General features: G+C 36.0%; 1 protein-coding gene across 5 annotated transcripts in view; it reads left to right on the forward strand.

Annotated features, from left to right (window-relative positions):
* Positions 1-6,120: 6,120 nt before the first annotated feature.
* Positions 6,121-20,136, forward strand: part of LOC127968368 (polyamine-transporting ATPase 13A3) — a 35,715-nt gene continuing 21,699 nt past the window's right edge. For 3 of the 5 annotated variants that reach the window (XR_008155964.1, XM_052569532.1, XM_052569533.1), the window contains exons 1-4: positions 6,133-6,300; positions 13,648-13,734; positions 19,257-19,344; positions 19,420-19,593. Coding sequence is in view for 4 of the 5 variants with exons in the window: in XM_052569532.1 (XP_052425492.1) it covers positions 19,294-19,344; positions 19,420-19,593 (225 nt within the window). In the remaining variant the exon portion in view is untranslated. Of the gene's footprint in view, positions 6,301-13,647; positions 13,735-19,230; positions 19,345-19,419; positions 19,594-20,136 lie in introns of all 5 variants that reach the window. The other 2 variants (XM_052569530.1, XM_052569531.1) reach the window with 2 other exon arrangements.

The raw sequence follows: 20,136 nt of genomic DNA on the forward strand, positions 1-20,136 counted from the left end.
GCGTTTAATCTAAAACAAAGGCAATTCGCCCTGGACGAGAACAATTGAACTTTGTTTTATTCACTAAGCAGGAAAAAGCTAAGCATGTGAACCGCCTCAGACACTGTGTGTGAGTTCAGGGTTCAGACATCTGATGTCAAGAGCAGTCTTCCAGTGATGGATGTGTGATTTCTGATTGCTGTTACTGTAGTTAAACTATTCAATTTCTGAGCCATTAGCATCAGTTACAAGCAGAATTGTAACGCAAGTTATATAATTTGGTATATAAGGACTCGTAACTAGCTGTGAGAGTTGAACAAAATATATATAAAAAAGTATCTAAATCAGAAAATAAAAAAAAAACATGTCTCATGGGCAGTTTTAGGTACAGCTAGACAATCAAAATGGGAGATTCCTGCAATTCCATTCCATTGTGTCAATTACTGTAAGCAGTTGTGGAAGAGAAAGCTGGGCTTGGTGTTCCAGAAGTTCATGTTGTTGCTCGATTGTTTTGCTGTTAAAGATCTATAATAAAGGAACAGGGCAGGACCTTTCTGCATCGGAAGTGGTACAAAATGCTTGTTCAGTCTACATGAGAATTTGGCCCTGGCTCTGCTATTTTAAGAGTGGGTCTGTCGCCCGCCCGATGTGTGGAGAACAGTGGACAGGCCGAGGGCTTTTCTGTTCTTTGAGAAGCGGTCGTTTGTGTCTGTGCGTATGAGGAACTAAACATTCCTCTGAAGATATTTGAGCCTTAAAGGAGTAGTTTAGCACAGAATAAAACATTACTTCCTTCAAATTATACACCCTCTTCTAATTCCAAACATACATAAGATTCCAAAATTAGATTCCATTTTTTGTTTGTTTATTAAATTATTATTTTTTCAGTAAATGCAGTTTGTTTATTTTTTGTTTATTAACTTCTATTTTTATTTTACTTATTAAAGGCATTTTTATTTATTTATTAAATGTATAAAAACATTTTGTTCCTATCATTTTAATTTTAAATTAAACATTCAATTTTGTGATCATGGATTATTTATTATACATTTTATTAATGTATTTATTTTTATATATTAAAGAAATCATTCACAAAAAGTTGCTGAGATATTGATTCAGTTACATATTAAAGGAATTTCATTTATTTAGAAAATAAATTATTCATTAGATTTATTTTTATTAAGTGGACTTTTTATTAAATGCATTTTATAATCTTTTTTGTTTAATTTATTAATTATGTTTATCATATGAATCATAAAAATGTTTATTACAAGCATTTTATTTATTCAATTCATTATTAATTCAGTGTATTTATTAAATGAAATTATTAAATGTATTTTAAATTTTGCTTGAAAGTTTGTGCCATTGTTTACCAAGTCTATTGTTATTCTTGAATGTATTAATTCTTATCATCTTATCATTCATATACCAATTCTTCTAATACAAAACAAATTATATATATATATATATATATATATATATATATATATATATATATATATATATATATATATATATATATATATATATATATATATATATATAATTAAATTTTTTTCATTTCTTTGAACTTTGGAGAAACAAAAACACCATGGATCCTGGTAGAGGAAGCTCCAGAAGATCTGCAGAAAGCAGAGCGGAAAAGTTAGTGTCCACATAATCAGACGAATAAACCTGGTGCCAGTGACTCTGTTGAATGGTAATGCATTAACATGATTTGAGTGTTTTTGAAGTTTAATGAAGCAGTGTAAACTGGATTTCGTTCATATACTTAATATAAAGCGATCTGTGTCATTGTGGATATCACCATCATGTTTTTTAATGGACTTTGTGTGACTGCGCACATTTTTTAATATACTTGAAAGCAAATAAGATGTAAGTCTGTTTCTCATACAGTACCTCACCTCAGTACCTATTGTTACCAGCTTTAGAAGGCTGATCTACACTTGTATCCTTCCCTCACGGCGACTAAGGCTCCCGCCACTTCCCTGTCATTCACACTGATGACTTTTTCCATTGTCGTCCCCTTTCCTCCCCAGAGCCATGTTGTTGATTAATGGGATGGCTCTGAAAACCTTATCGGACCTGTCGTTTTCATAGACGATACCGAACACTGACAAATGAAGGGAGGTAACACATTGACTGCCCTAATAAAAACAATATCACCCTTTTGCAGGGTCTCCAGGTCGGGAGGTTACTTCCTTTATTTTGATGGTTTCTGCCGGTTTATTTGAGCTGGACTGGACATGGCCCAGCAGCCCAAGATAAGACACAGACAAGACCGTGAGTGTTTTCAGTGTCTTTGCTGGTATCCAGACTTGACCTGCCTTGGCTTGTGACTTTGCCTCCCATGCTCTTTGTATCTCAGTCAGTCGGGTTTAACAGATGGATATTAGGCTTCCGTAAAGCACGATAGCAAGACAATGGTTTGATTAGAGTATGTCAAGTACATGAGGACATTTCTTGTCCTGGTGGATTTTCGTTGGGGATTGTGAATAATGTGTAGGCCCAGACCCACACAGAATCTGAATGACAGAAATTCCTGTCATTCACAAAGGTCTACACATTCTGTGTCTTTTCATGTTTGTTAACAGAATAGCAAGATACAAACTTGCAAAAGTTTTCATACCCCTTCATTTTTTTTCATGTTGTATGTTGCTGCCTTATTTTAAACTGCTTTAAATTACTTATTTCCCCCACATCAATCTACAGTACACCTCATAAACCATAGTGTCAAATCAAAAAATTTATTAAAAATAAAAATCTTAAATGATTTCATTGCAAAGGTATTAATACCATTATCTGGCTTGGGAGCTGGTTTGTAGATGTTACTACACTGTTGCAGATTTAATTGAATGGGTATGATTTGGAAAGGCACACACATCTTACCGATAAAAGCTGAAAATGCATATCAGAGAAAAACCAAGTAAATAAATAAAAAACTGCATGTAGAGCTCAGAAACAGGTTTGCATCAAGCCACAAATCTGGGGAAGAGTTCAGAAAAAATCCTCTTCATTGAAGGTTCACAGAACCTCTGTCTGTTACCCTTAGTGGAAGAAGTTTAAAACAGCCAGGACTCTTCTTAAAGATTGCCTTCGGACCAAATGGAGCAATTTATGGAGAAGGGCCTTGGTTAGACTGGTGACAGAGACGCTGAGGGTCATTGTAGTTGAGCTCCATGACCATATGTTGGTAAATCTACAGAAGGACAAACTTCACTGCAACACTACATTGATCTGGACTTTATGGTAGTTTGGCAAAACTCTCCTCTCCTCAGCGAAGACACATGAAAACTACTGGAATTTGTAAAAAGCACTTCAAGGACGGATTGTGAGAAACAAGATTATCTGGTCTGATGAACCTCCAAGCATCATGTTTGAAGGAAACCAGCTCTGCTGCAGAGTACCATCCCTAAAGTAAAGTGTGCTGGTAGCAGCCTCAAGCTTCTACTCAGCCTCGAAGCATCCAATTTCTAATATAACTTCGATTGGATTATTCTGAAAGAGGAAAGTCACATACACCTAGGATGCTTCAAGGTTTAGTAGAAGATGGACGAATTTTCATTTCGGTTGAACTAAGAGCATGAGCAAGAATCCAGAGCATTCAGAACCTCAGACTGGGCAAAATTGTTCACCTTCCAGCAGGACTATGACCCTAAGCACACAGCAAGAGTGGCTCAGAAACTCTGTGAATGCCCTGAGTGGCCCAGCCAGAGCCTGAGCTTGGACCCAATCAAATATTTCTGGAGAAACCTGAAAATGTCCATCCAACCTGACAGAGATTAAGAGGTGAAGAGATGACAGCTCTTGTTTTTGCTTTGGCATCATGGTGTATGGAGTGTAGACTGGGGTATGAACACACACACACACACACACACACGTTTGTTTTTGTGAAATGTGGGGACATCCCATAAGCGTAATGGTTTTTATACTGTACAAACTGTATATTCTATCGCCCTTCACCAACCCTACACCTAACCCTAACCCTAACCCTCACAGGAAACTTTATGCATTTTCACTTTCCCATAAAAACTAATTCTGTATGATTTATGACGTTTTGAAAAATGGGGATATGGGTTATGTCCTCATAAGTCACCCTCTCCTTGTAATACCTGTGTCATAGCCATGTCATTATACAGAGTTGTGTCCTGATATGTCACAAAAACACACACACCCACCCACTCTCTCACACACACACACACACACAAACAATGATATGTTATTAAAATGTAATTATATACAATTACAGTATAACAGTATATATTCTGCAGATTCATGCTGAAACATTTTAAATAATCTGAAATGTTACAAATATGAAATTCTGTCATCATTTACTCACCCCATGTAATTGTATATCTTTCTCTCTTCTGTGGAACACAGAAGAACCCCCCCCCCCCACACACACACCCTGAAAGTCATTGGGGTCCACAGTTTGGTCTCCAATGTGTTTTTCAAATATCACCCTCCTTCCTTTTGTAATAACTGTTATTTTAGTATTGTTTAAATAATATTATAGTTTTTTATTTATACTTTGAACTAGCTTTTCATATTTTCAGTTTGTTTTTCATCTTATTTTTAGTTCAGAATTAGTTTTTATTTAGTTCCAGTTAATGATCTTGTTGCTTCAACCTAAACATTTGTAGTATTTCATCTAACATTTCTACTTTTATTACAGCTTTATTTCAGTTAACAATTGCTTTTTTTTAGATTTAATGACAATAACCTGTTTGGAATTACATGGTGAAGATATTGAGACATTTATTTTGGGGTGAACTAGCCCTTTAAGCTATAACCTCCAAAAACGTTACAGTTACTCCATATGTTCTCATGAAAGTTTTAATTATTTTTTTTATTTCCTCACTGGGTTTTGTGCATGAAGAAATTGTTCTCTTTGACATACATGTGAACTCAGACTGCTGATCTATCATTTCACAGAGCCTCAATCGTAGCACGCAGTAGATAATGCTCTTCTCTGATGTCACAGACCACTCGCTGACGCCCAGGCTGCATTCAGTCTATACAGGGCCTGAGTTTGTAGTTAATCCTCTCCCCCCTTGAACTTGGAGAAATGAAAGCAAACTGTCCGCTTTGTTTAAAGAGCTGGAATCCTGTTTGCACATCTGACTCGAAGCATGGATCAGAACATCTGAACCTGTGGTTATGTGCTAGGACTCTTGTTTTTCTTTTGGATTGGCACGTACGTCATCTTGAACCTGCTACAAGGGGCAGAACAAGGTGGCATGAGTTAAAATTAAAATTCAGGCCCTTTCTCATAATCCATTTCTGTTTTGTTTGTTTTTTTATTCGAGAATTGACAATCAGAACATCATAATGCTGCATGTTCATCCATTTCCTGTGTGGTTTTGAATGGATCGTTTCTGATTCAAAGCCTGTGGTTTTAAACATGGTTTATCAGATGGACAGTTGATTTATTCAGTCACTAATAATAAGAGGCAGTCACATCACATCCAGTGTTACTATTAGACCACATTTTGACTGTCAAAACAGCAGGACTGAAAGGTTAAATTGACCTTTGAACGGACAAATAAATGAAACCAGGACAAATAGCTATGCAACTCATTCTTATGTAATACAACTTGTCTGTCAAATTCATCTTTCGCCTTTTCTCTACTCACCACTTTCACTTATCACAGGTTCCACATCATATTGATTTTAAGGCAGATATTGTGTTCCTGTAACTTTAAAATAAGGCTTAAAGACAGAAAACTAATAAGTAGTGATGAACATGTATGGAAAAAGAGGAAGGTTTGGTAATCTATCTTCTTATATACCTACTGTTATTGCAATATAATTAAGGCCTATCACTATTCAAAATATTGGTAAAATGTGTCAAAAATCATCAACAGAGAAACTCATTTCATAATAAGACGTTACATTATGCCATATCAAAGGTTAAAAGAAATGGAGAAAACAATAAATATTTTAAAACATTTTAGAGTCTAGGGCCTTTTTATATTAATATACGCTTACGAACACACATACATATGTGAGTGTATATGTATATCTACATGTATAGGTTTTATAATTAAAAGCGATACATGGTCTGGTTTGGAGCCAGATGGGCCTTTAGCGCGCGCTCACACGCACCTGACGCAGTTCCACCATGACCTCATATCCTCTGCATCACTTCCTGTACATGCTGAGGCAGAACTGGGGAGTCAGGCACATTTACACACATACACACACACACACACTCATCTGCTGTCAGCAGTACACACGATCTGAGTCTCACGTCTCTTTCTCCGCGATCCTTGCGATCTCATCATGACCCAGAGGTGATCCTCGTTCCGGTGGTTCTGGGTGAGTGCGCGCGCGCGCGGGGATCTGTTCATTGATGTGTCAGAGTATGAAGTCATGGCTGCCTGTAATTCTTCCTCGTGTGTGTGATCGAGGTTTTATAACGCTGTGGCGATTAATATGTGGTATTTGGGTCTGTTTAGATAATAACGGTGTTGTGATCTGTAGTCGAGTAACGTTATGTGTACTTTGAATTTTACTCCGTTTTGAGATTTGCATTAAGCGGTGTGGTTTTAAAGTGGTAGTTCGCCCATTCTTTCTGTCATCGTTTACTCCGCCTCATGTCCTTCTAAACATGTAGGACATTTTTTTTCTTCAAATGAACACAAACGAAGATTAGGCAGAACGTGATGGACTGACAGCCTCAGTCACCATTCACTTGAATGGTATCGTTTTGCCATAGAGTGTAAGTGAATGGGGACTGAGCCTGTCACTCTGGCATCCTCTCTTGTATTTTACGAAAGAATGTTATACGTGTCATTCAAATAAAATAATTTAAATTATTACTTTAAGTAAATGCAGTTCATATGTATTTTCAATATATTTAAAAGTTTAATTTGAGCGTCACCATGAAATGGCAAAATAATAATTATTATTATAGTTATGTTGATGTTTTCAGAGTGAAAAAGTGACTACATACAGCCAAGAATGGTGACCCATATTCAGAATTCATGTTCCGCTTTTAACCCATCCAAGTACACACACACACACACACACACACTCTGTGGACACACACCCTGAACAGTGGGCAGCCATTTATACGTTAGGAGTTCGGTGTCTTGCTTAGTTTTATTTATTTAGTTAGTTATAATTAGTTATTGGTGAAATCACTTTCTTGAACCTGTGCGTTTAAGTTTTTTATTTATTTTATTTATTTTTAATTTTATGTTTTTACATAAATGCCTTATGGGAGGGGTAGCCGACATGTCAAGATGTGACACATATGTCCACCATTGTGACATATTAATCTTCAAATGCTTTTATTACATTAATTTGAATTATTTCTGAAAAATATATTTCAAAATTATACTCACCAGTTTGAACAGTAGTGTTTGTATATATAATTCAACCTTACACTTGATGCTCAGGGCCATGTTTTACATTCTCAAGCTGCACTGTTAATGTTTCTCTGTAGTTTATGTTTTGCTGCTGCATTTTAATCATTAAGTTTTAACATGTGTATTTGTAATTTGTGTACTTTGACTCAAAGGGCAGCCATTGGTCTTGTTGTACATAATTTTTCCATAAGCTTTTTGGTCTTTTTAATGATTGGCTAACTTCAAGGGACCACTTTTGTCCTCCTTTATATGTACTATTTTTAATGGTGATACAAACCGCTGTTTAAACCTGCCGTTAATATGCATCTCAATGTGCATCACTATATCAGTCCTATACTACGTGTTGTTATAAGCACAAACTTGTTTCAAGCTGAAATTTGTTGCTGAGTTAACTGCATTAGTTGAACTTTGTGTTTGCTTCAAATAATCTGTTTCTGCATGCTGGTTTCAGACTGAAGTTGTTTGATGTCTTGTATATGCATGGACCTTTCCAAATGTTGATTTTAACAACTTAAAACTCAGACGTTTGTGTTTTTACAGCATCTTTTGCTTAGTCTGGTGGGTACAGAATGAGTGAAGTGTTTTAGTGTTTCGCATTTATGTTTAAAAGTTTGGTGTCAGTATTTTTATTTTATTTGTTTCAGAGAGAGAGAAGGGCATTAATAGTTTTCTTCTTCTAGCATGCATTAAATTGATCAAAATTGATTTCTATTTCAAACAAATGCTGTGTATTAAGCAGCAAACGTGTTTTCAACATTCATAATAATAAAATGTTTCTCGATATGAAAAGAGAGAGATCATTTAACAGGATAGAAAGGTTTGCATTTATTTGACTGCCGAGGTCAAGTGTAGCGTCGCATTTCAGACGCTGATGCATGTTGTTTAAGAAGTGGTTTATACGGGGCAGAGGGTTCACAACAGCTTTCAAAACATTGCAACACTTGTGTGGAGTGTAAATATTATGATTTTCATGGCTCAAAAAAGTATTACATGTTAGTGAATCTTTAGCAAAGAGATATGATCAGCATAGAACCAAAAATGGATCACTTTGAATGAAGTGAGTGACTGTTACTCAGTTAAAATCCATTATATTACAAGGATATATCTTTGACTAGGATGAACTGGAGTTCAGAAGTTTGTCTGTGTAGTTTGGCTGTCATGTCCCGAAGAGCTTTGAGGTGATGCCGAGATTGCTCAGAGAATATTTTAGCAGACGCGCTCTAAGACAACAGTGTATGACAGAAAGTCTGCCAGTGTTGAACGAGAGCTGAAGTGTGACATATCGTGACATGGTGCAAGTCAAGGCTTCGGAGTGTTTGCTCTCAGAATCCTCGACGGCAGGGGAATGGACAAGACTTTTCTAGCCATCCGTATGCGGTTTACCTAAAATAAGTCCCATAAAAACTCTACTCTGTTCAGGGGAGATGGGATAAAAGGTGCTGGATTAAAATAGTAGCTGATGTAGAATTTGGTACCACAGTGTGAACCAAAACCACAGATTACAGCCCAAAAATGGAAATGAAGACTTCAAGAGAAACCGTTTTAACCAAGAGAGCATTTTATCTTTTATTTTTTATTTCAGTCAGAATGGCTAATGAAAGATAGTATGACAGCTAGGTTTTATTTTATTTATTTATTTTGATTTTAGTTTAGTTTAGTTTTGTGTATTTTATTTCATTTCAGTTAGAATGGCTTATTTTAAATATTTAATTTAACTTAATTTTGATCAGACTGCCTCGTGTAAGAGGGTCTGACAGCTAGATTTTAATTTTAATTTTTTATTTTTCATGATCTGAATGCTTTTTTTGTCCGTGTACTTAGTTCTTCATTTGTGTTTACTTAGACCTTGTTTAACCTTACTATATTTCCAGATTGATGAAGGTTGTTTACCGCAGCTAAAATCAGAAAGATCAAACTTTTATGAAGGCTAGTTTACTTGCATTATGAATGAAATCATAATCTCTTGAAGTTCCTTAGGTTTTTCTTTCCCAAGCGGCACTGACAGAGAGAGTTGCTAATCCAAGACCATGTGGCCAGACTCTGGTCCTCTTTTCTGTTTCATCTTTTTGTCTTATTTCTGTCCACCACTGTTTTCAACACCGCTGCTTTTTGGATCATGGGTAGGCTACACCTCCGTGCTCCATCTTTTTAGTTGTTTTTTTCTCACCTCTACTCTTACCAAATGGGCAGATACCATCATCCTCAGCTGTGAAGTCAACCGTAGTACAAGAAAAGCCTTGACATCTTGCACAAAAGGGTCTTGGGATGCATAAGAATCTGAAATTTTAATAGTACTGTAAATTTGAATGGACTTATCCACTAGGCACTTAACTGGATAATTGCTAAAGGAGAAGATAAGAAAATTTTTCCAGGTATGTTTGGATTTATTTATCTTGAACTTTCTTTAAAAATTATTATGTGAATAATATTTAATTTTTCTTTGAATTTTTTTGGTTTTACACACATGAAGACACTAAACCATCACATCAGAACCATCTTAAACTGGTTCAAAACAGTTGCATTTATTCTGTGAGAGTTTCTCATGGTCAAGAGCTTTGAAGCGTATGGAGATTGTCCTTTTTTCTTTCCTCCTTTCACTACTTTGATCATACTTTTTTGACCCGAGTTATTGACCACGATCGGATTAGAGGATTTTTTTTCTGAGCTGTCCTCGACTACAGAAGAATCACTTCAAAAATGTGTGAGAAAAGCACATTGTGTTGTTCTCTGGATCCCGAACGATGGCAAGAAATGTGCCCCCGTGAATTAGTGAACCGCTTGTCCAGCTGAGAGTCAAGCTGCTGTGCCCTGTTGGTGTTTGAGATTCAGTTGATTTTTAAAAACATTTATAGTAAGCTTATTAGAGGCATTGAAGCTTATTTCCTATTAATTATGTTGAATATTAAGGCTAACATTTAATGTATGATAAATTATCGCAGACCTGAAAGAAGCATTTCAGAAACAAAAACCACCATTCCAATAAAACATGCACTTAATCCAGTATTTTCCAGTATATTCCCGTGTTACTACTAATTTATTTTATAAAGGTTGCACTGTAAATTAATAATAATGGACTTTCCATCAAATGAATGAAATGCTTCCCCTTTAAGTTAATGAGCTTTTGAAAAAAAAAAAAAAAAAAAAAAAAAAAAATATATATATATATATATATCACAAAAAAGCACACACACTATATATATATATATATATATATATATATAGTGTGTGTGCTTTTTGTTGAACTTAATAAGATAAACCTGTTAAATAGTGTTTAGGCTTCATCTTTTTATAAGTGTCCCTGTAGGTCAAATTAACAACTTACCAGCTTGTTTTATAAAGTCGTATTTGGATTTATTGCATTTATCTGGAAGTTTAATAGGTTGTTTTCTTGTACTTTTTCTCACCATTATCTCCTTTTTCCTGCTCAGTTTTATCTTTATGATTCCAGACTAAATCATGCAACCTTTATTGTGACACACTAACCCAGCGGCTAACTCGGCCATCGAATTACTAAACCCTTGCCATTTATCTTACCGCTTATCAGTGAATATGCCATGAGACTGTTCAATCACTGTTCTTAAGTATTTGCCTCCTAAACACTTGAGCGCAGTGATACTGGAGTCATGATGTTCGAAAAGAGGAGTAGAATTCAGTTCAAAGCGATGGTGACCCAATGCAATGGGAAACAAAACAGAATAAAGAAAGCGCATTAAACCCAAAACGTGATTGCAGTTTAATACTTTTTTTCTCTGAAGGCTTCCATGAGTTATCGCGAGGGCCGTCAGGTCATTGCACATTGTTAGCTGAGGTTGGGGGATGTTTTCACTTCTGAAAAAGAGACTTCTGAAACAGCTTGTGTTTCAAAGCTTTCCTGTAAAACTGCTTGCAAAAGAATACTGACTCAGCGGATGCGGCACGCTCAGAAAAATAAAAAATCGATGCAGTGATATGTGTCAGAAAGCCATGCTTGTAGGGTGAGTTTGTCTGACAGGTCTTGTGAAATCTAGCTGGCAGACATTCTTACATGAGGCTGTTTTTTTTTTCATATAAAATATTTATATTTATGTAATTTATATTGTTCAAATTGTCAATATTCCCTGCCAGACACTGTTTGATTTGTTAATGTACAGAGCCCTTTTCTATTTAATTTGAACTACTTGTTACTGTAATGTTTTCTCTCACGTTGGTTTCACACTGCAAGCGTGAGCATTTTAAAACATTTTATCAAACTCGCAACAAACAATTCATCTTGCTCAGGATCTTAAGTTACAACGGAGTATATACATAAGAAATTCATTAATCATTTATTACTGACAGCTTCTGTAAATATTGTATTCTGTAAATATTGCACACGTGTTCACATACGATTGACATGACAAACTTACGCCTTTTATTTTCCGTTCCACAGTTGTATAAACTGAGCTATAGATACAATAAATGCACGTGAAACATACTGACATCTTCAACATTCGGCCTTATAAAAAATATTATGAACGCTCAGCGTGTATCTTGGTTAGAATCACACCTTTTCAATATTTAAACAAATATTGACTAAAACATAATATTCTCACTTAACAATTAGCGCAAATAAAATTAATAATTATACTGCTTCAGGTCTTCAGTTACAAAAACGGACAACGAGGCACAAATTAAAAACAAGACAATCATTTAAATCATATTGACAGCTTCTAAGAAAATTATTAAGATTTAAATTACAGTCGGCTAGAAACGCATAGCCTACTTTTTTTATTCAGCTCTACATAAATACATTTTGACATTCTCACTTAGCCTAGCGATTAGTTAAAATCCAACTAATAATTCACATTTCTCCCGATCAGTTACAAAAACAGAGCTTAATCACAAGTAATTTACATAAAGCATATTAACAGCTTCTATAAGAAATGCAAATAGAAACGCATTACACTGTTTATTGGTTAATATAGCGCATATCTGGATAAGCACCTATATGGGGAAAAAGCATCTATTATAAAAAAATAAAAATTATAAAAGGCAATATTTTACATTTGAGTATGACTGAAACAACAAGAGCAGTTTTTTTTTAGAGGTCGACCGATATTGGTTTTTTAAAGCCAATGCCGATATCTTGTCAAGCAAGGGGGCCGATAGCTGATATAAAGCGTGTGTGTGTGTGTGTGTGTGTGTGTGTGTGTGTGTGTATATATATATATATATATATATATATATATATATATATATATATATATATATATATATACTTTTTAAAAAAAGCATACTTATACTTTAGATGACAAAGTATTTTTCACAAATAAATAAATATTTAATACAAATATAATTAAAAAGGATGTAACCAACAGGGCAATCAGTATTCTGGGAAGTTTGTGTGTATTGGGTATCATAGTTTTCAAATAAAGCCAAGGTAACACTCATTTTACATACAGCACACAGTAAAAATTACATAAATATGACAGAAATTAAATATTAATTAGTCATTCAAATAGTTGTTTAAATGAAATAAATGCATATTTGCTTAATGCTGATGGCAAAAGAGAAAGTATTATAATGTTTGCCTTTCTATTAATAATAATATAAAAGCAATCGTTATAATACATTTTGTATACATTAATTCCTTGGTTTAACCATTCTGTCTGATTATTAGACAGACTTCTATTCATATTAGACAGAACTGTTAATAATGACAGTTAGCAATAGAGAGAGTGTTAGCACTGTGTGTGCTCAGGCGCTGCTTTTCTCATCGCAGTCAATATAAAATTCCGGTATGCCATCAAAATAAAAGTCCACCTCGAACACATCGGCCAAGAAGAGAAACTTATCGGCTAATGCTGATATTTAAAAAATGCCAAATATCGGCCGATATATCGGCCTTAGCAATATATCGGTCGACCACTATTTTCGTTGTTTACTATTTACATGTGAATCCCCGTGTTAACACACTTTCAAGACTACAAAACATTCAAGTTTATAGCTGACCACCCTCTAAAAACAAATGTATAGTTGTCTTTGTAAAGAAATATGTAGCTTTGGAGCCGCTGCTGTGACGCTGTACATACACTTCCAATGTGAATACTCTGGCACATCTTCAGCTGCAGTGACGCTGTAGTTACACTGACGCGGCGCTAACGCTTGCAGTGTTCAACAGGCGTCACTGTGAGCTGCTTAGAAACACTCGGTAAAGCTTTCAAAATGTTCTTCACATCACATTTGAGAGAACTGCAGAATGCCATCATTAAAAGACCGAAGGATGTTTAATTCATGGAGTTTAATTAAGAGTTCCTCTTTTGTTTTCTCTCAGGAGTCCAGGTCTGTGGTGAAAGAGCGAGATAGAGACCTCTTTATAGGTGAAAGGATTGCCCAGGGCCACAGCGCCCAGAATCTGAAGGTAAGGAAATGTTGCGGTGTTCAAAAGCTGTGTGGTGAGACTTGTGTGGTTATGTAATCACTATTGTTTCAATTATATTACAGTTGTAATCCATATAAGTTGGTCAGTCAAAAGGTTAACTACTGAACGTACAGTAGAATAAGTTGATTTGACAAAGTCAATTTTAGGCTATTCACTATGAATAAGTTGAAACAGTTTGAAATATCAGGACTGATTACTGCCAGACCAGTTGAATCAAGAATTCACTTCAATAGAACCTGTCTGACAAAGTGACGCATGGTTAAAGGGCAACACATCATTCCACGTTCTAAAGAAATTCAGGAACAAAAGAGAAACAAAATAGTTGACGTATCAGTCTGGAAAGGGTTATAAGATAAGCTTTGGGACTCCAGAGAACCATGGTCCGAGCAATCCTCCACAAATGGAGAAATCTTGGAACAGTGGTGAACCTCCCCAGGAGAAAGCAACAGATAAACATAGTGGTGGTAGTGTGGTGGTCTGGGGGCTGCAATTATGACTTGACGTAAATGATGTAACCATGAATTCTGCACTCTATCAGAAAATCCTGAAGGAGAATGTCTGGCCGTCAGTTTATGACCTCAAGCTTAAGCACACCTAGGTTATGCAGCAGGACAATGATCCAAAACACACCACCAAGTCCACCTCTGAATGTCTCAAGAAAAAAAAAATTAGGGTTTTGGAGTGGCCAAGTCAAAGTCCAGACTTAAATCTGATTTAGATGCTGTGACATGACCTTAAACTGTCCATTCATGCACGAAAACCCTCCAGTGTGGCTGAATTAAAACAATTCTGCAAAGAAGTGTGGGCCAAAAATCCTCCAAAACGACGTGAAAGACTCATTGCCAGTTATGGAAAATGCTTGATTGTAGTTGTTGCTGCAAAGGGTGGCAAAAACACCACTGTACATCTAAAAAAGTCAGTCAACATCCAATGACTAGAACCAAGTCCACGTTGAACACCTTTTTTTTTTTTTTATCCTGTATGCTCACAGTACAGAAGAAAATATCTGTTGCTACTTACATTTTATCAGGACTTTAATGTTGCATCCCTAAAAACAAATATTGCTTAACATATTTGATCATTTGCTCTCCAGATCGGTCGGTGACCTGTCTGCGGACCTGTCTGCGGCTCTTGCGGATATTATTTGGTTTTAAAGAGATAATTCATCCCAAAATAATTATGTCAGTAATTTTCACACTCACATCATTCAAAACCCATGCGAACTTTGTTCATCTTCAGAACAAAAATTTTAATATTTTTGTTGAAATCCGAGAGCTTTCTGACTTAGCATAGACTGCAAGGGAACTGCCACGGTGAAGGCCCAGAAAGGTAGTAAGGACATTGTTTCAATAGTCCATGTGACATCAGTGGCTCAGCCGTAATGTTAATATGAAGCTACAAAAATATTATTTTTGCTCAAAGATGTCATATGGTAGTTCCATTGCTGTCTATGGAGGGTCAGAAAGCTCTTGGATTTCATCAGAAATATCTTAATTTGTGTTCCTGAAAATAAACGAAGGTCTTACATGTTTGGAGTGATATGAAGGTGATTAATTAATGACAGAATTTCATTTAGATGAACTAACCCTTGAAGATGATCTTTTTGCTGTCAGTTGAACCTGGGTTGGCTACCAAAAGAAAAGTGTCTTCTATATGACTGCTTGCATACTTACATGACACATGGGTTGGGTAAATAGGCCTGTCAGGTTTATGACTGCAGTCATTTCCTTGCATTCATCGTATAGTCTGCTCAAGAGGAAGTTAAAAAAGTGCAGCATATTGCACTTGCGATTTGCGTATAAATTGTAGCCAAGAGCAGAATGTGGTCATATAGCAGCTGCTCCAGAAAGGGAAAATGGTAGGAAGGGTCGGTCCTGAATTGGGTTTCCCCTCTCTGTGGTGTGTTGTAAGGGTGTGGGGGGCTGATAAGATCAGGGCCTGTAGCAGAGGGCAGGGAACAGTGAGCAGGTCATGACCACTGACACCCGACTGCCTAACACACACTTTCCCTGTTTTCTGCCATGCTGCCCCCCTGCTGCCCTATTGTTGAGGTTTTGTTGTTTGGAGCTCCATTTCAAAACCTAGTGAGCGGCCTTCTAGGGAAGCATGCTAGCCATCATGCAAACCTTTTAAGAACTGATTTGGAATGCTCTTAGTTGGTACCCACTCCACATTTCTCCTGTATATGTAGCCTAATTACTCCATCCCTTTTGCATTGTGCGCAATGCTTAAGTTCCCTTAAAGTGCTGTCTATGTAGGGAGTCATGTATTTCAGTACCTTTGGCCTTATCAGAAGACTGGATAAACTTTTCTGATGAGCATGTAATGTCAGGGTGTTTTAGGGTGCTTTCACACTAGCAATTTTGCTGCACGCAATTTTGCTGGGTTCTATTGACGTCAGATTTCAGTTCGTTTGGATTATGCGAACGCTGTCTTCCGCGAACCGTACCCGAGTCCGCTTAAAAACAGTGGTCTGGGGTACAGTTCATGTGAAATCTGGTAGGTTCGCTGCTGATGTGAATGCAATTGTACCAAATCGCGAAAGTGAACCGCTATTAATAACGTATTATTTGATGAGTGTGTTTCACTTCCTTTCCAGACAAGCGTTACTGACGCACTGCAGAATGAGAGCTGTATATCTCATTTCTGTTCACCTTCAGTTAGAGGATTTGCAGTACATTCGTAATACAGATGCAAGTTCCGTTATGTATCGAAGCTTTGTAAACAAAATGAACGGTTCAAAAACATAAATACAAAAAAAGTGCAGAGGGTAATGTTATTCTTTGGCCACCTTCTCCCGCGCCTTCATTACTAAGCAATGGGGTAAACGGCTGCTGGATTGATGACGCAAGTGAACCGTGGTTCGGACCCATATAAAATAATATGAATGCAGTCCAGTGGGGACAGGGGGAGGGGGGAGCAATCGAACTCTGGTTCGGACCAGGCAAGCGAACCAAGTGGAAAGCACCCTTATAGTGTCTGAATGCTCACTCTCTTCAGGGCAAGCTGTTTGGTTGGCTCAAAGCCTGACCAATAGGAGAGCAGAGCATGCAGACGTAGATTGGCTAATACTAGTGAAGAAGAGCTTCTGCTTACATTCTGATTTGTGAAGGGGAGTATTTATGGAAAACATGTAAGCAGATGACTTTTAAATGAGAAAAACAAACAAACAAAAAAAACTTTTTTTTTCTTTTCTTTTTTTTTTGTTTTTTAAGTCTTTATGGCATTTCTGATGTACATTTTCAAATTCTTTTTTATGAATCAGACAAAGAAATGTCTAGGTCATACTTCACCCAAAATTTTATTCTGAATTGAAAGTAGTTTTGAATCAATTGTTCAAAATCTGAAAAATTTTAATTAATTAATTAAAATGCATAAATAAAAATGTATATATATATATATATATATATATATATATATATATATATATATATATATATATAAAAAAAAAAAAAAAAAATATATATATATATATATATATATATATATATATATATATATATATATATATATAATTAATTAATTAAAATGCATAAATAAAAATGTATATATATATATATATATATATATAGTTTGTTTTTCTGCAGTGGTTAAAAGTTTGACAGTCAGGATTTGGTGATTAAATTGTGACTATTTTAATAAATAAAGCACAGTTTAATTCCTTATTTGTAAGTTACTTTGGTTAAAAGTGTCTGCTAAATGACAAAATGTAAATTAAGTGCAGCCCCTCCTAAATGACTACTGTATTAAGTCATACAATTATACAAATTATTGTATTTAGTGTATTCTTAAATACACAAAAGCCCTCACCTATGGCCAAGACTTTGTTCAGCTGGTGAGTTGTAGTGAAAATGATGGATTGTGCTAGTTCGTCTAATAATTATAATGAGAGCTGGATAGAGCCTTTTGAATGATTGATCCCAATGTTTTTCTATGATCTCTTTTCTTTGCAGAAAGCTTTGGTTACGCTCACAAACACACAGCTCGCTGTACATTCCTGCACTTGCCCAGTCATGAATTATTTAACCATTAATCTCACTCATCTTCATTGTTTGCATCCAAAGTCCAAAATTAACACTCAGTCAGCACCAGATGAAAATAAAAGGGACTTTGGTGAGAAAATAAACTTGCCAGTTGGATGGTAACTTTAATTAAAGTTGAATTTGAATTGTTTGAATGATAGTTTGACCCTTATGATGTAAGTGATGGGAGCAGTTCAGTTTCAGAGTATGCTGGAAACATCGTAACTCCGATATCTTTTAACTGTATTCTAGATACATGTTCTAGGATTTAGGGGTGTGCGATATACCATTATACATTAAGTCATCATTGAAATGAAGAGGTCCTGTTCTAGAGACAGCCATGCATGCCATGACACCACCTCCACCAAGTTTTACAGATGAGGTTGAATACTTAGAAATAATTTGCATTTCCCTTTTTTCTACAAATTTTTGCTTTCCAGTCCTTTCTATTTTTGATGCTGATCAGCAGTTTGCATCTTGCTGTAGCTTCTGTAATTCTGTGTCAAATTCTCCTGCGGACTGTAGATTGACGGAGGATCACCCCAGCTTTCTGGAGGTTGTTGGTGATTTTACAGACATGACAGTCATTTTCACAGCTTTTATAATTTGTCTGTCATCAACTACTGTGTTTTTCATCGTTGGTTGCTGATGTCGCCGATAGTTTCCAAAATCTTTATTTCTCCATGCCCTTTGTTTTTCCTTTAGTTCTTATTGACTTCCTCTTTTCTCACAGCATCCAACTTGCTTGCTTTTCTTTCAGAGTCGGCTTCCTCGTCTTCATCCTGGTTTGTGTGTGTCATCATTGAATACAAGACTTAGAATGCAGAAGCAATGGTTATAACTGATACGACACATTCCCTGCTTTTAATATCTGAAGAATTAATGCAACACGAAACAGCTGAACATTTAAAAAGACCTGTGAGGCATCTGTTCCAATACTTCATATAGGGAGATGAAACTCTAAAAGTGCTGATCTTCTTAGCTGGTAAAACATCTTTGTGTTGAATCACCCAATAATAAAATGTGACATTCTGTAGTTTTGCCTCATATTCATCTTTTAATCATATTTACAGATTTCTTGACTCCACAGCAAACAGAAAAATTTTGTCTTTACTGTTCCAATACTTATGGAGGTAGAAATAAATGTTTAGCCTCTGTGTAAATAAATAGATCTCTGCATTTTATTATTTTTTTAAATTGTGTGTTTGATTGTCTCACTAGTTTGCCAGCTGTTGTCTGGCTCATTTGTGTCTGAGAACACTCTCAGCGTGGCTTTCAGCTGTAGTGCTCAGGATCGTGACTCACAGGAAGTTCTTCTCCCAGTGTTTGTGTTTATGTGTGCACATGATTATGTGTCATCTCAGGTCAGCTGGTTGTCAATACAGTCCAATGGTATAACAGCTGTTATTGGGCCTCACACAATCATTACTGTAACACACACACACACACTTAGCGTGTGATCTCTGTGTGTGTGCACAGGAGAGCAGCAGTTATCCAGGCAGGACTAAAGATCAGGATGGAGAAGGAAGATCTGAAGATTGTCAACAAGGGTTTGGAGGATGAAATGGTATTTTTCTCCCTCTGTTTTTTGCCTTTTCTCTCTCTCTTATAAGGCACATGAGCTGATTTTCTTTCTGTCCAGGAGCTGAGCGGGTATCGGCTGTGCCGATGGAAGCTGGTTCTGGTGGGTTTGGGTGGTCTCTGTACAGGAGGTTTTCTCTTCCTGCTGCTCTATTGGATGCCTGAATGGTGTGTGAAGGCCACCTGCACACGGACCACCGTCAGAGATGCAGACGTCGCCCTTTTACGAAGCACTGTATGTATTAAACCTCAAGAAGACTTTTTGGGCTCTCTTACACCTCATATTAACAGTATCTGGATATGCTTAGATATTTTGGATTGGTTGATAATTAATATTCAGATATTGTCTATATACTTACAATTGGTAGGTTATAACATTTTGTGCTATTAGGTATAATTATTGTACACTATATAAATAGTGTTGGAAAGGTTACTTTGGAAATGTAATACAGTTCATTACAGATTTCAAGATTACAAAATTTGTCTACTTTTTGATTACTTTTCTAAATTTGTAATCATTTTGAAACAGACTTCAGCACTTCTTTTACCTTGATCATTCTCAAACCATGAGATTTAGGTATGATACTTTGATTTTGAAATCAAATCTTTGCATTGCTATGTCAGGAAACACAGACATCTACCAGTGCCTTGGAAAAACCGTTAATCTTAAAATTCCATTACATGTTACTAGTTACTCCTCCGAACTGCATATACACTATTTTGTATATTGAGCACTCTATACATTTTTATTCCGTTTTATAAATATGATTAAATTTTA

This window comes from Carassius gibelio, chromosome B11, assembly GCF_023724105.1.
Source record: "Carassius gibelio isolate Cgi1373 ecotype wild population from Czech Republic chromosome B11, carGib1.2-hapl.c, whole genome shotgun sequence".
Taxonomy (NCBI): Eukaryota; Metazoa; Chordata; class Actinopteri; order Cypriniformes; family Cyprinidae; genus Carassius; species Carassius gibelio.